At 41.4% G+C, this 12,339-nt stretch overlaps 1 protein-coding gene across 1 annotated transcript in view; it reads left to right on the top strand.

The window, feature by feature from the left end:
* The window catches only part of panx1a (pannexin 1a), a 68,231-nt gene extending 64,057 nt beyond the window's left edge, over nt 1-4,174 (top strand). The window contains exon 5 of the mRNA XM_085998779.1: nt 2,033-4,174. Coding sequence (XP_085854905.1) covers nt 2,033-2,151 — 119 coding nt within the window. The 3' untranslated portion in view covers nt 2,152-4,174. The remainder of the gene's footprint in view (nt 1-2,032) is intronic.
* Nucleotides 4,175-12,339: the final 8,165 nt, after the last annotated feature.

Below are 12,339 nucleotides of genomic sequence, written 5' to 3'. Positions count from 1 at the left end.
TCTGCCTCCGCTATCCTTTCAGGCATGGCATTCTAGATCATAATCATAAAGTTTATCCTTATGTCGCCTTTGGTTCCTCTGCCAATCACCTTTTTAAATCTGTGTCCTCTGGTTCTCGACCTGTCCGCCATTGGGAACAGTTTCCCTCTATCTACTGTCTAGACCCCCTCGTGATTTTGAACACCTCTATCTAATCTCCTCTCGACCGTCTCTGCTCCTAAAGCGATCAACCCCAGCTTCTCTAGTCTATCCACGTAACTGAAGCCCCTCATCCCTGGAACCATTCTTGTAAATCTTTTCTGCACCCTAAGTCCTTCACATCCTTCCTAAACTGCAGTGTCCAGAATTGAATACTATACTCCAGTTGAGTTCGGACCAGTGTTTTATAAAAGTTCATCATAACTTCCTTGCTTTTGTACTCTATGCCTCTATTTATGAAGCCCAGGATCCCGTATGCTTTTTTTAACTGCTTTCTCAACCTGCCCTGCCACCTTCAACGATTTGTGCACATATATCCCCAGGTCTCTGTTCATGCACCCGCTTTAGAATTGCACCCTTTAGTTTATATTGCCTCTCCTCGTTCTTCCTACCAAAATATATCACACTGCAATTTTCTGCATTAAATTTCATCTGCCACGTGTCTGCCCATTCTACCCGCCTGTCTATGTCCTTCTTGAAGTCTGTCACTATCCACCTGAATGTTCACCATACTTCCAAGTTTTGTGTCCTCTGCAAATTTTGACATTGTGCCCTTTACACCCAAGTCCAAGTCATTAATATATATCAAGAAAAGCAGTGGGCCTAGTACTGACCCTTGGGGAACATCACTGTATACCTTCCTCCAGTCCAATAAACAACCGTTCACCACTATTCTCTGTTTCCCATCACTAAGCTAATTTTGTATACATGCTGCCACTGTCCCTTTCATTCCATGGGCTTCAACTTTGCTGGCACTTCATCAAATGCCTTTGGAAGTTAAAAAGATTACTGCACAGTAAGTGCTGTAGAGAACTTGTAGTCGATTCTTGATCACAACCATGAATGTGAAATTCTGAGAGTCTCGCTCTGTCAGTGAAACTTGCATCTGTTCACAGAAATCCCTGTGGACCCCCTCCAAAATTGCAGGGTTAGGGTCATTACTGTAATTGGGGCAGACAGGCCATGCCAGTAACATTGCCTCAGAGGTGTCCACCCACTTCTGTTGACTTAAGTCAAAGTGGCACACAGTTGCTCCACTAGAGGGACCATGTGGCCTGAGAGAATTGTTTCTTCAGCTCTAATGGAGCTCAGGGTTATTAGTTGAAAGGTAATTGATCCCCTTTCCGAGTAGCATTTGGGGCCCCTAGTAGGCTTTAAGCAGAACTCGTGCCTTTTACCCAAGTCTATCTATATCTATCTATAAACAAGTGAACACAGCACTGACCCATGGCGTACACCACTTCAAACCCTAACCTTTTGCAACCTGACAGTCAACAAACTTTCTACCCATGCTTTCTAGCCGCATTTCCTCTTCTACCATATGCCTGAATTTTTCTAACAAGCTTCTTATGAGACACCTTATTGAACATCTTCTGAAAATATATATGCAGTACATCTAATCTTATCTATACAAGCGGGGACCTCTTCCAAAAAAAAACTCTTAAGTTTGTCCAACACAACTTGCCTTTAACAAATCCACGCTAGCTTATCCCACTTATTTCTAAATGTTTACTAATTTGATCTTGAATTAAGGATTCTAAAATTTTCGCACAACTGTTAAAACCAAAAGCTGAAATAAACCGAAGAGGGTTCTCTGCTGGTTCCCTGGGTACACTACAAATTGACCCAGTTATCTGGTCAAGTGAAAACATTCTGGGGCACAGGGAGTGAAGTGTTGCATCCAAGAGTTGCATGAAACACAGAAGCCCAAACTGTCTAGAATGGAAAAAGTGTAAATGAAACCCCAAAAATGTAACCATGCTTAATTATTGTGAAACATCATAATTTCTTTTGTTACACAGATGAGTAAACAAGATCTTTTTAAAATTTTCAGTTATAACTAAACCAGATTCCGTAGAAGATGGGACCAGATCCACCGATGAAGAAAGAGATGAGTCCACGGCCCTACGACAAAGACTTCTGGAATCTCAGACTTGTAGTTCAAACTGTTAAAACATGGAATTTAACACCGCAGATCCTGTTCCCAAATACTAGACATCCATTTACAGCAGTATTAGCAAGCTGTGTGTTTGTTGAAGGCCAAATGTGCTATAAATTTATTGCATTGTGTCTTTATAAAATTTAAATTGTTTAGTTACCTGGAAGAGTGCTTGTTATGAAAATAACTACTTTCTTATTTTTAATTTGTATTTGTCACACTTTTTATAAATTTGTAATATCAGTGATTTAGCAAGAATGTTGAGTAAGCTCAAAAATAGAATGTAGATTGACCGACCTGGTTAAAATTAATCAGGAAAAGCAGAACTTAATTCAATAGTCAATGTGACATTTAAAAAATGTTTTATATGTATTTATACTGAACAGATTGTAATAATGTCTTCTTAATTGGAGATCTAATTGGGGATACTGTATTGATAGAGTGAGCCTTTGACTTAGTGGTAGAATTCCTGCCTCAAAGTCAGAAGTCAAAGAGTTGAAGCTCCACTCCAGACAGCTCTTGTGAGCAGAGACCAGAATATGGATTCTAAATACTGTGATGACATTTAACGGGGTGCTTGCGTCTGGGCTTCCCCCCAAAATCATAGAGTAGGTGGGGCTATTTAGCCTTGCTTGCAGCTCACCTGGGAGAAGATTCTCCAAAGATTAAAACCATGAGGAAGGCAACAGGAACCCAACTCGGCTACTCTTCTCTAGTGAGTGGCTCAAGAATCCCATGTGTCGGACCTGAGATAGAACATGCCTTCGGGAAGACCACAATGGATAGACTACTGATACAGAACAACAAACAAACATATTTATTTTAGATTAGTTAAATACAGATGCTGTATAACATCACTGACATACTGCGTGGATTTAAGAGAAATCTCTCTATCAAGTTTATTAAAATGATCAATTGTCCAGTTATGGGGAATATAGAAACTTTCATAGGAAAGCTCCCGAAAGTGTTGGTGTCTTTCAGTCACTCTCGCCACTTTCACCCCTCAAGTTGTCAGATTTTATGAGCGTACATTGGTCAGTTTTCCACTGTTGCGTTTGCCAGCCCATAATTTTGTCCATTACAGTGAATAGTAGGAAAACTGCAGCTGGTTAACGAGAACGGTAGCATAGTGGTTAGTTTACTGGACTAGTAATCAGAGACGTGAGTTCAAATCCCACCACGGCAGCTGGGGAATTTAAATTTGGTTAATTAAATAAATCTGGAACAAAAAGCTAGTATCAGTAATAGTGACCATGAAACTATCGGATTGTCGTAAAAAACCCAACTGGTTCACTAATGTCCCTTAGGAAAGGATATCTGCCATCCTTACCTGGTCTGGCCTATATGTGACTCCAGACCCACAGCAATGTGGTTGACTCTTAACCACCCTTTGTGGCCTGGTAAGCCACTCAGTTGTACACAACAGCTACGAAGTTTACTACAAGGACTGCAGCGGTTCAAGAAGGTGGCTCACCACCACCTTCTCGAAGGTAATTAGGGATGGGCAATAAATGCTGGCCTTGCCAGCGATGTCCTCAACCCTGGAATGAATTTTTAAAAAGTGGAAAACCCTGGCCCTTAAGTCAATAAATTGGTTATTCTAGCTAGAGTGGGATTTCCCCATGAAATGCACCCAGCAGAATAGTGACTTTCTAATTTGACTGTTCTGGTTTTGTAATCGTACAATTTATTGGAGTCAAAAACAGTGACTGGAACCAATATTGTAATGGTTGTCAAATAAGCTAGCAAACTAGGACTTCCCCACTGACTGACTCGCACACATTTAGGATTAAAAATAGAAAATGCTGAATAAACACAGCAGGTCAGTTGGCACCTGCAGCGATGAGGCTGGTTCTGAACTTTAAATGTATCCTGCATCAGATGGAGATGTGTAATACCAAGTTCCTATTTTTAAATTCAGATTTGCAGTTTTGCTTTTCAAAAATTAGGGGTTATCATTGTGGAATTTTCATGAATGTTTATTGCTGAATTCAGGAAAATGTGCCAGTAGTTTTCTATTAAAGTCACTTAAAACTCTGCCAGCTTTTTTTTTACAGCTTTGTATTTATTTATTTATTCTTGTCATGAGAGAACAAAAGTAATCTCCAATAATAGCAATACTTCAAACTCCAAAAAAAACACACACACACACCCTAATTTGTTTGGTAATCTAAGGCAACAGACCCTGGCTCTGGGATGCAAGCATACAGAGATATCAAAGATCGGCTGAAATCCGCTGCTAAAAGTGAAGTGTGCCATCCCCAACATCTCTGCTCACATGGAAAAACACCACATTCTCTTGTTAGGCTTTATTCTAAATAATAGCCAGCATAAGTGTAATAGAACTCACTTTATGCATAGAGTGCTATCGAGGATGGTGAATGGTACACACATTTGTTAAGCAATTTTTAAAAAGATCATAGTAATGTCATTCTGGGGGACAAGATGAAGAAAGAAGCATTTCATGTCCTCAAATAAATGTGAAGTTGATGCTTTTTCATGTTGGCTGGGTTATGTTGCTATTTGAACAGCACAATTATCTGTGTGGCGAACACTGTTGGTTAATGTAAACCCCCTGACTGCGAATCTGTTGTGCATTGTATTACAACACCGTGTAGCCTTTGCGTTGTCTAGAAATACTGTTGGTGTCCATGCATGTGCTTGACTAACTCATCGTCACCAAACTCACTTGCACAGATTCTCTTCCAGTAGCTGCTATTTCAATTAGTCTTAACTAGTTTAATCATTGTTGGAAGCAGCTCCGTTGTATCAACTGGTCATCATGTACTTGCCCTAAATAGTGCACACTTAACCTTTCATAAGCCAATTAGTATTCCCTCATTTTATTGGTATTGCTTTATAATCTTTTTATAGACCAAGCTGAATGGAAGAAGCTAAATCTTGTTGAAATTTTGTTAGATTTCTAACTAACCATTCGTGCGGAGTAAAAGGTTCAGATTTTACATGTGGTTACTGTCGGGCATGTTAACCTTTTGATGTTGAGGGATTACCCTAATGGTGCGCTCTCTCTCATTTGTCTGTACATTAAAGTAAAAGTACCTTCATGTTTTTAAACTTTATCAAATGGACTGAGTCCACAGTAAATCTGTGGCATTAGAACTGCTAACTAAAGAATCTTGAGAACCTGCATTTTATAAAAGTGTTAAATATTAAAATTGTATGTAAATTATACATCTGTATATTTTTCAGTGGATGATGAGACTTTCACATTGCTGCTCTTGCTTTACGAAGTAAAGGTGGTTGAGAACATTGCTTACATTTTCTTTTTTTGTTGCCCTGCCTTCTTGGGAAATACTACTTTCTAAAAGGCAGCATGTTCAAAAAAACTGCTTTCCCCAGCAGACAAACATACAAAAATAACAGACAGGAAAAGGCCATCTGGTCCATCTAGCCTGTCCCATATAGTTGTGATACCTTATGTATTACAATACAGACACTCCCTACGAAACAGGGCCATGTCATCTCCTGCGAGGTGTGAAAAGCTAGACAAAAACCCTAGGCTAATTAGGAGCGAAAAATGAAAAATTCCTCTTTAGGTGATCAAATCTATTCCAGAAGATCACGTTTACACTAATTTATGTTACAGCGTACCTACCTCTTGAACAAGCTGATCTCCGCCCCAGCCAAAAACGGGTACTGCTCTTGAAGGAATGCAGCAAATCAGGGTTCACCGCATTAGCTGACAACATGTTGCACAGGTTTAATATTCTCTGAGAAAAGAATCACCGAACATCCAACCTAGTTCTGCCTTTACATAACTTGTAAGTGTGACTCCTGATCCTCCCTAACCTATCCAGATGAAGTAATTGGTTCATGAAAACACAATCTAGTCCCTATTATTTAATAAACCTCAAATCAAATAACCCCTGAGTCTACGCCTTTCTAAGTATACAGACCCAGCTCTGAGCCTATCTGCCTAGCTAAGGTATTTTAAGCTGAGAATTAATCTTGTGGCCCTCCTCTGCACTCTTTCTAAAGTCTCAATATTAGCTATATATTTAGCATTAGATGTGGTCACGTGCATAACACTACACTTTTCTAAGTTAAACATAATTTGCCAAACATTAAGACATCAGCTAGCTGACAATAAATGGCCCATAATAAGCTGACATGTAAAAATTAAACTTTTTTGTTATTAACTTGTTAAAATATGAAAGTCATACAGCATGCACATATCTTGTTACGGCTGGAATGTTTATACTTGCATTCAGGTGTTTTAACATTGGTTTGTCACCTTTATATGCACTACAGCTCTTGTTGCATGGATTTTAATAAGGGATATAGAATGCACAGTCAATGATAATGCATTGGAACTGATCTGTCACAAATGTGATGTGCTGGACTTTCTTGTGAATGAAAGAACTTGAGTGATATATTGCTACTTAAATCCATAATCCAGAATACTCATCCCTCCTGCTAGCAAGAAATATGACTGGGACAAGGGAAACTAAACAGAAAGACTATTGCAAAGAAACAGTATAAGTCAGAATGCCTGCAATTAAAGAATTAGCATTTATTGGTCTACAATTAAAGATGGTGTCTGTTGACATACTAGCAACTAAAGTTGTATTTCCAATATACCGATGTACTTGTGTTGACAGTTTATAAGAAGCTGCGTGTGGAAGGACCGTACAGCAAGCATGCAACGGTGGTGAAGTGTGTTCCTCAGTACAGTAGAGCAGTCACACTCCCACTGTTACTGGTCCATTGGTGAATGTTCTGAATTACGTTTAGCAGAATAGTATTAATCTCAAAATTTGTTCGCTGTGTGAATTTTCCCCATCAGGCTAGATGATGATATTCAAAGTTAACCATCCAGAAGGAACAATGAGAGTTCTGACTAATTCTTTGCAAATAAGAGCAGCAATGGGAGAGAATTCTGTTGGAGTAAAATAACTTACAAATGGGATAGTGCATATGTTGTACATCACAGGAAGTTTGAGCTTATTAGACCATCAAACCATTATTTATTTGTTTTATTTTAAAGAATTTTAGAAAGTGCTTTAAATATTTGAACCACAGTTTTATTACAGAAATAATTATTTAAATATTGTGTAAATGGAAAATTCATATATATTGACAGCATTCTGCTGTATATAAGCTTAAACCAATTATGGAGGCATTCTAATGAACCAAATGTTAATTCCTTTGTATGTAACGATGTATAGATTTTGAAATAATTTATCTTGAACTACTTTTTAATTGTATTTCAATTTAATTGATGTTGTTTAAAATTGTTGCAGTGAATTGAATTAAGACGTTGTTGTCAGCTGGACTTAAACCTTTTTCAGAATAAATTTGAAATCTTTTTAATCTAACATTTGTTGAGGGTCACATCAAATGAATTCTGGCAAGTTTATTATTGTCTGATCTGTGGCCCTGAAATTCCTCTGGTCCCATTCTGCTGTCATAAATATGGCAGCATAAGACTCCTGCCCACCTATTGGTTGTGCTCCTGACCCCACCCTACTTTCTGGGGTCAGAGGTGTTGTAAGGTTGGAAAATTTCTGCACAACCCCAGAACAGAAGGAAAGCCTTATTTTAAAAACGATTTTGGAACATTACAGAAGAAACCTGTAAAAAGGATAAAAGTGTGGTTGGGCCAAACAGAAGAATTCAAAGAGTTAAATTACACATTTTCCCTAAGTGTAAGGAAGGAAGAGATTTTGGACTGTTTTAAGGACTTATTGGGCCAAAGGGATTTAAAATAAAAATCCCAGGAAGATTTGGCTGGTTTAAAAGACATGTTCAGGCTTGCAAAAGGCTGTGACACAGGGGAGGTGGGGTGGGCCCCCGAGTTTGGATATTGGACAGTCTGAGAATGTCCTAGGCCACCTCAGCCTTTTACATAAAGACAATGAAACCTGTTCCTGCCAAAAATTCACGGAGCCAAGGTACATGAATAAAACAGGACATGTCCCCAGCAACACAAAGGAAAGAACATAGCCCTACAGGATACAACAATCAAACCACAGTCCAAAACCAATCAAACAGATTGACAAATGTTTTGCATTTTTAAACTAGTTTCAAGGCAATCCCGAAACCAGTTAAAGGCCGATTAAGAGTTAGATGGACCATCCCCAAAACTCGTTAAGTTTAGATGGGCCATCCCCGAAGCTTGTTAAAGTTTTAAAACACATTAAAAATAATGAGCCTGCCAAATTTAACAAAGAAACCCGAGATTTGGCAGTCAGATAAGCCAGGCCCCAAAATTAGTATAATTGAGGCCTGCCTTTTCAGTTCTACAGTCAGTCAGTTAAGAAGTCAGCTCATCAGAAGGTCAGCGAGAGCACAGTACAGCTCAATGGATCATCATCGGAGACTTGAAGAAACAGAAGGAGAATGAAAGTCGCAGCAACCGAAGGCCTACAGAAACCAACAAACACCAATATTACCACTAACCAGATAATATTGGGCCACTGCGACCAACAAGAAACCAACCGCCGAAAAACTAAAAAAACAAAGTCTTGTTTCCACTCTACAGGCTAGTCTGACTTACCCCTGGGTAAGATTTGGACACAAAAGACCCTAAAACTAGCCGAAACCAAAGAAAATCGGGTACTCACCTGATACATCCAACAGAGCGACTAACCGCATCAGTGGACAAACCGAAACTGAAGACCCAACGCAGGTGCAGTCTTCTACCACGTCCAGGGTACAGCAGGCCCCAACCACCAACTAAGGAGAACCCTGAAATCGTGAACCTCTACAGTCTGTCAAGAAAGTCATTTTGGTGAGCATTTCCTGGTCCTCTGGATTCCAGCCTAGCTAGTGTAGTGGGGTTGGGAGGGTAAGGGATTTTGTATATTGTAATTCTCCCTCACTTATTCCGAGTGTTCCCCACCCTTTTAGAGTATAAGTTTTATTGTATATTCTCCTGTCTCAAAATAAAGATCTGAATTCTTTTGACCAACCCAGGTGTCTGTTGCAAGTTCATTACAACTCCCAAATAAGTCCAAAGTCTAGAACAGAAGGGAGTGGGAGCAATTCGAACCGCTCAAAGGAGTCAGAGGTGAAGCTGACAAACAACCCACACGCCACCCCTTACAGTGTTCACATGCATCAGTCCCAGAATTTTGAATTCTGAGATTATATTTGATTCAGACCAGAGTGATCAACTTAAGTTCTCCTCCGAAATGGGTTTGGGCTGTCTCTTGTAGCAGAAAACTGCCCACAATTTGACACACATTTGCACTGATTTAGCAATTTCATTTGCTTTGGGAGTAAATGATACTAATGCTGGATGTCCGACATGGATTCATCAGTACTGCTGGTCCTTCATCCTGATGAGTGCAAAAGATGCATCAAAAATAGATAAGTAGAAAGAAGTTGCCAAACCAGTGCACAATTTCAAGGGTCGATTGCTATCTTAAAGCAAGAAGGAAACTGGAATGATTTGTACATAGCCTCTGGACCTAAGATTTTATTACTACCCATAACTCCTTCCTGCACACTTTGAATAAATGAATCAATCAACACTCTCACTGCTGTCACAAACCTATGGTATCCTTTACTGTGCCTTGGAGATGCTTTTCCCTTCTGCCGAGCACCTGCGATGTGCCCTCAATGGTGCAGGTGCCTCTGGCATAACTTAAATTAGGTGACCTCCCCAAGCTCTGCATACTCTGGCAGGGTCAGCACTGTAGATGACCAGCAGGTGGATTCCCACTGCCAGGTTCGATAGTCTGCTGATTCTCAGCCCCCTCCATTCCATTAGACACTTTGGAGTATGGTACAACTTTCTATTTGTGGATGTATTATTACTGGCTTAACTCAGTAAATGCATCAAGCTCTCATTTTGGTTTGAAATCTACTATTCCAATGGGCAGTAACTTTCTGACTGTTATATCTAACACTTTCACTGCTCTTTTCATTCCTGCCTACTTGAAATTCTTGGCTGGCATCTAAAGTTATGCCTGCATTCAAAATAAAATTACCAATATAATTTTGCAGTGAGATGTAAAGCTAGAATTAATTTTCAATTTCATGAGGTTATAAGTACAGTGTGAGGAATTTGCTGTCTGTTTCAGTTCTGTAAGTAGTAATTTGCTGCAAACAGCAGTGGGAAAACTGTAATTTTCAAGAGTCTGTGTTTACTTTTCCTTGTGAATCAGAGCTTAAGCCTCATCTTGCCTCTAATTCCCTACTGCAACACATTCACCTGAGAAAAGAAAAATGTAAACAAACGCTGTTATTTAGTCGGTATACCCTGGTGGCCATCCATTTTATTCTTCTCTTTCACTATCTCTTGTGGTCTGATTTTGACCTCAGCTGGGAATTGTGCAGGCAGCAAGCCCCCATGTTGTCAGCATGAGGCCTAGGCCATTTTAATTCATGGGCCTCATTAACATTTGAAGGGCAGCCTGCCCTCCCAATCACGTGCAGAATCGGGCACCCACCCATGTGACCCATGCAATTCCCTATGGGGTTCCCTGACTACTTAAAGGGGGTTGCATGGGGCACCTCTTAAAGTAAGGTTGTATCCCTTGCTTGCTTTTTTAATTGCACAACTCTGGAAGATGTTGGCTGCAGAGATGAGTCGAGGGGCTGCCCCCCACTTCCCTGATGCATCCCTGGAGGTTCTAGTGGAGGAAGTGAGGGAAATGCTATTCTTCAGCACCTGCAGGTGCATTCCAAAGGTTACTGTGAAGCAGGCCTGAACACAGGTGACTGACCGGGTCAGTGCCAGCATCACCCCAGCACCTGGGTTCAATGTAGAAGGAGGTTTAATGACCTCACAAGTGCAGCAAAAGTGAGTGCACCTCTTCACTTCTGTCAACACTACCTAACAACACACCTCCTACCCTCTCTCCCACCCCCTCTCCCACCACTCTCAACTATTCACTCCCCTCCATCACATCCTTCACCATACAATCACAAGGGCACACTAAGATAACTCATCCTTACACTCAACTTCTCCTTTCCTGTCTTCACACCGCACACTAGCGCCATTCTTTTTGCAGGACAAAACAGCACATAATGCCAGGGAGAGGTGCAGGAGGTGTCCCAAATATTGCATTCACACAGGCAGAGCAAGAAGCCCTGGGGATCACTGGTCCAGGCATGGTCCCAAGCATCATGCCAGGAGAGACTGGCGACGTACCCAAGCAGGGTGTCTGCATATTACTTGTATCCCTTCATTCCACTTAGCATAGATGCAGCAAGCTTAGCAACTTCAACCTGCATTCTCCAGACTCTTACCTGAGCATATGCAGCTTCTCTCTGACGTCCTAACTCTTCTCCCTTCTCTTTCTTCTATGGCTATCTCCACACCAAGAAGCTCCTGCAGAAGAACAGACCTTGGAGGAGCACAATCCTGAGGATGCACTGCCAGGCACTCCACCCCTCCCAGGCGTCAGCTCAGACATTGGCACTCCGTATGGGCTAGATAATGAGCTAGTGTGGTCAGCATGTGGTGAAACACCCAGCACCAGTGGGCAGCAGCAGAAAAGGAGGCAGAGACAGCTGAAAGACCTTGTTGGTGGGAGAGGCCCTTTCCTAGGTCTGCTGAGGATGACATGAGGACTTTTAGGGTCTAGCTATGAGAAGAAAACTGCTGGCCTCACACAGACGGCTGCATGAGGTATTGGAAGTCATGTCAAGGAGTTTCACCACTATGGCTGAGAGTGTGGAGGATTCTGTATCCAAACTCTGTGGCTTCACTTCGCATGGCATCACCACTCCGCAGTCTACCCTGGATAGTGTGGTATCCTCCAGGGACATTGTGGTGGAGTCTACACAACAGAGGTCCATGTTTGCACACATTACAGCTTTGGTGACAGCTCAAATGGCTTCCATACCGACATTGGGCTCCACAATCGAGAGAATGATGAATCGAATAGATGGGTTTTGAAGGGATCGGTCATCTGCTGCAATCTGCTCTCTTGTAGATTACTGGAAGGGATGAGCCCCAGCCCCCAAGGAACTGGAATTAGCATAATGGGAGCACTATGTGCTGGCCTCTCTCAAGATGTCAGGACATTTGCCTCCTCTCCACCGCTCCCCCCCACCCAATCAGTACCCACCATGGTGCCAGAAAGTCAGCTGGGCCAGACTGCTCGGGCACCAGCCAAGTTGTAGCAGTCTGTGGCCGGGCCCACACAGGCTCGAGCACCCAGAAGCCACAGACCATGAGCGTCTCAAGCGTCCCTATATGAGGAACAGCAGCCTTCCACCAGCTC

The sequence above is a fragment of the Somniosus microcephalus genome, chromosome 10 (assembly GCF_052327205.1).
Source record: "Somniosus microcephalus isolate GS21.2 chromosome 10, FLI_Smic_1.0, whole genome shotgun sequence".
Classification (NCBI taxonomy): Eukaryota; Metazoa; Chordata; class Chondrichthyes; order Squaliformes; family Somniosidae; genus Somniosus; species Somniosus microcephalus.
This window is presented reverse-complemented; position numbering and strand designations above follow the sequence as displayed.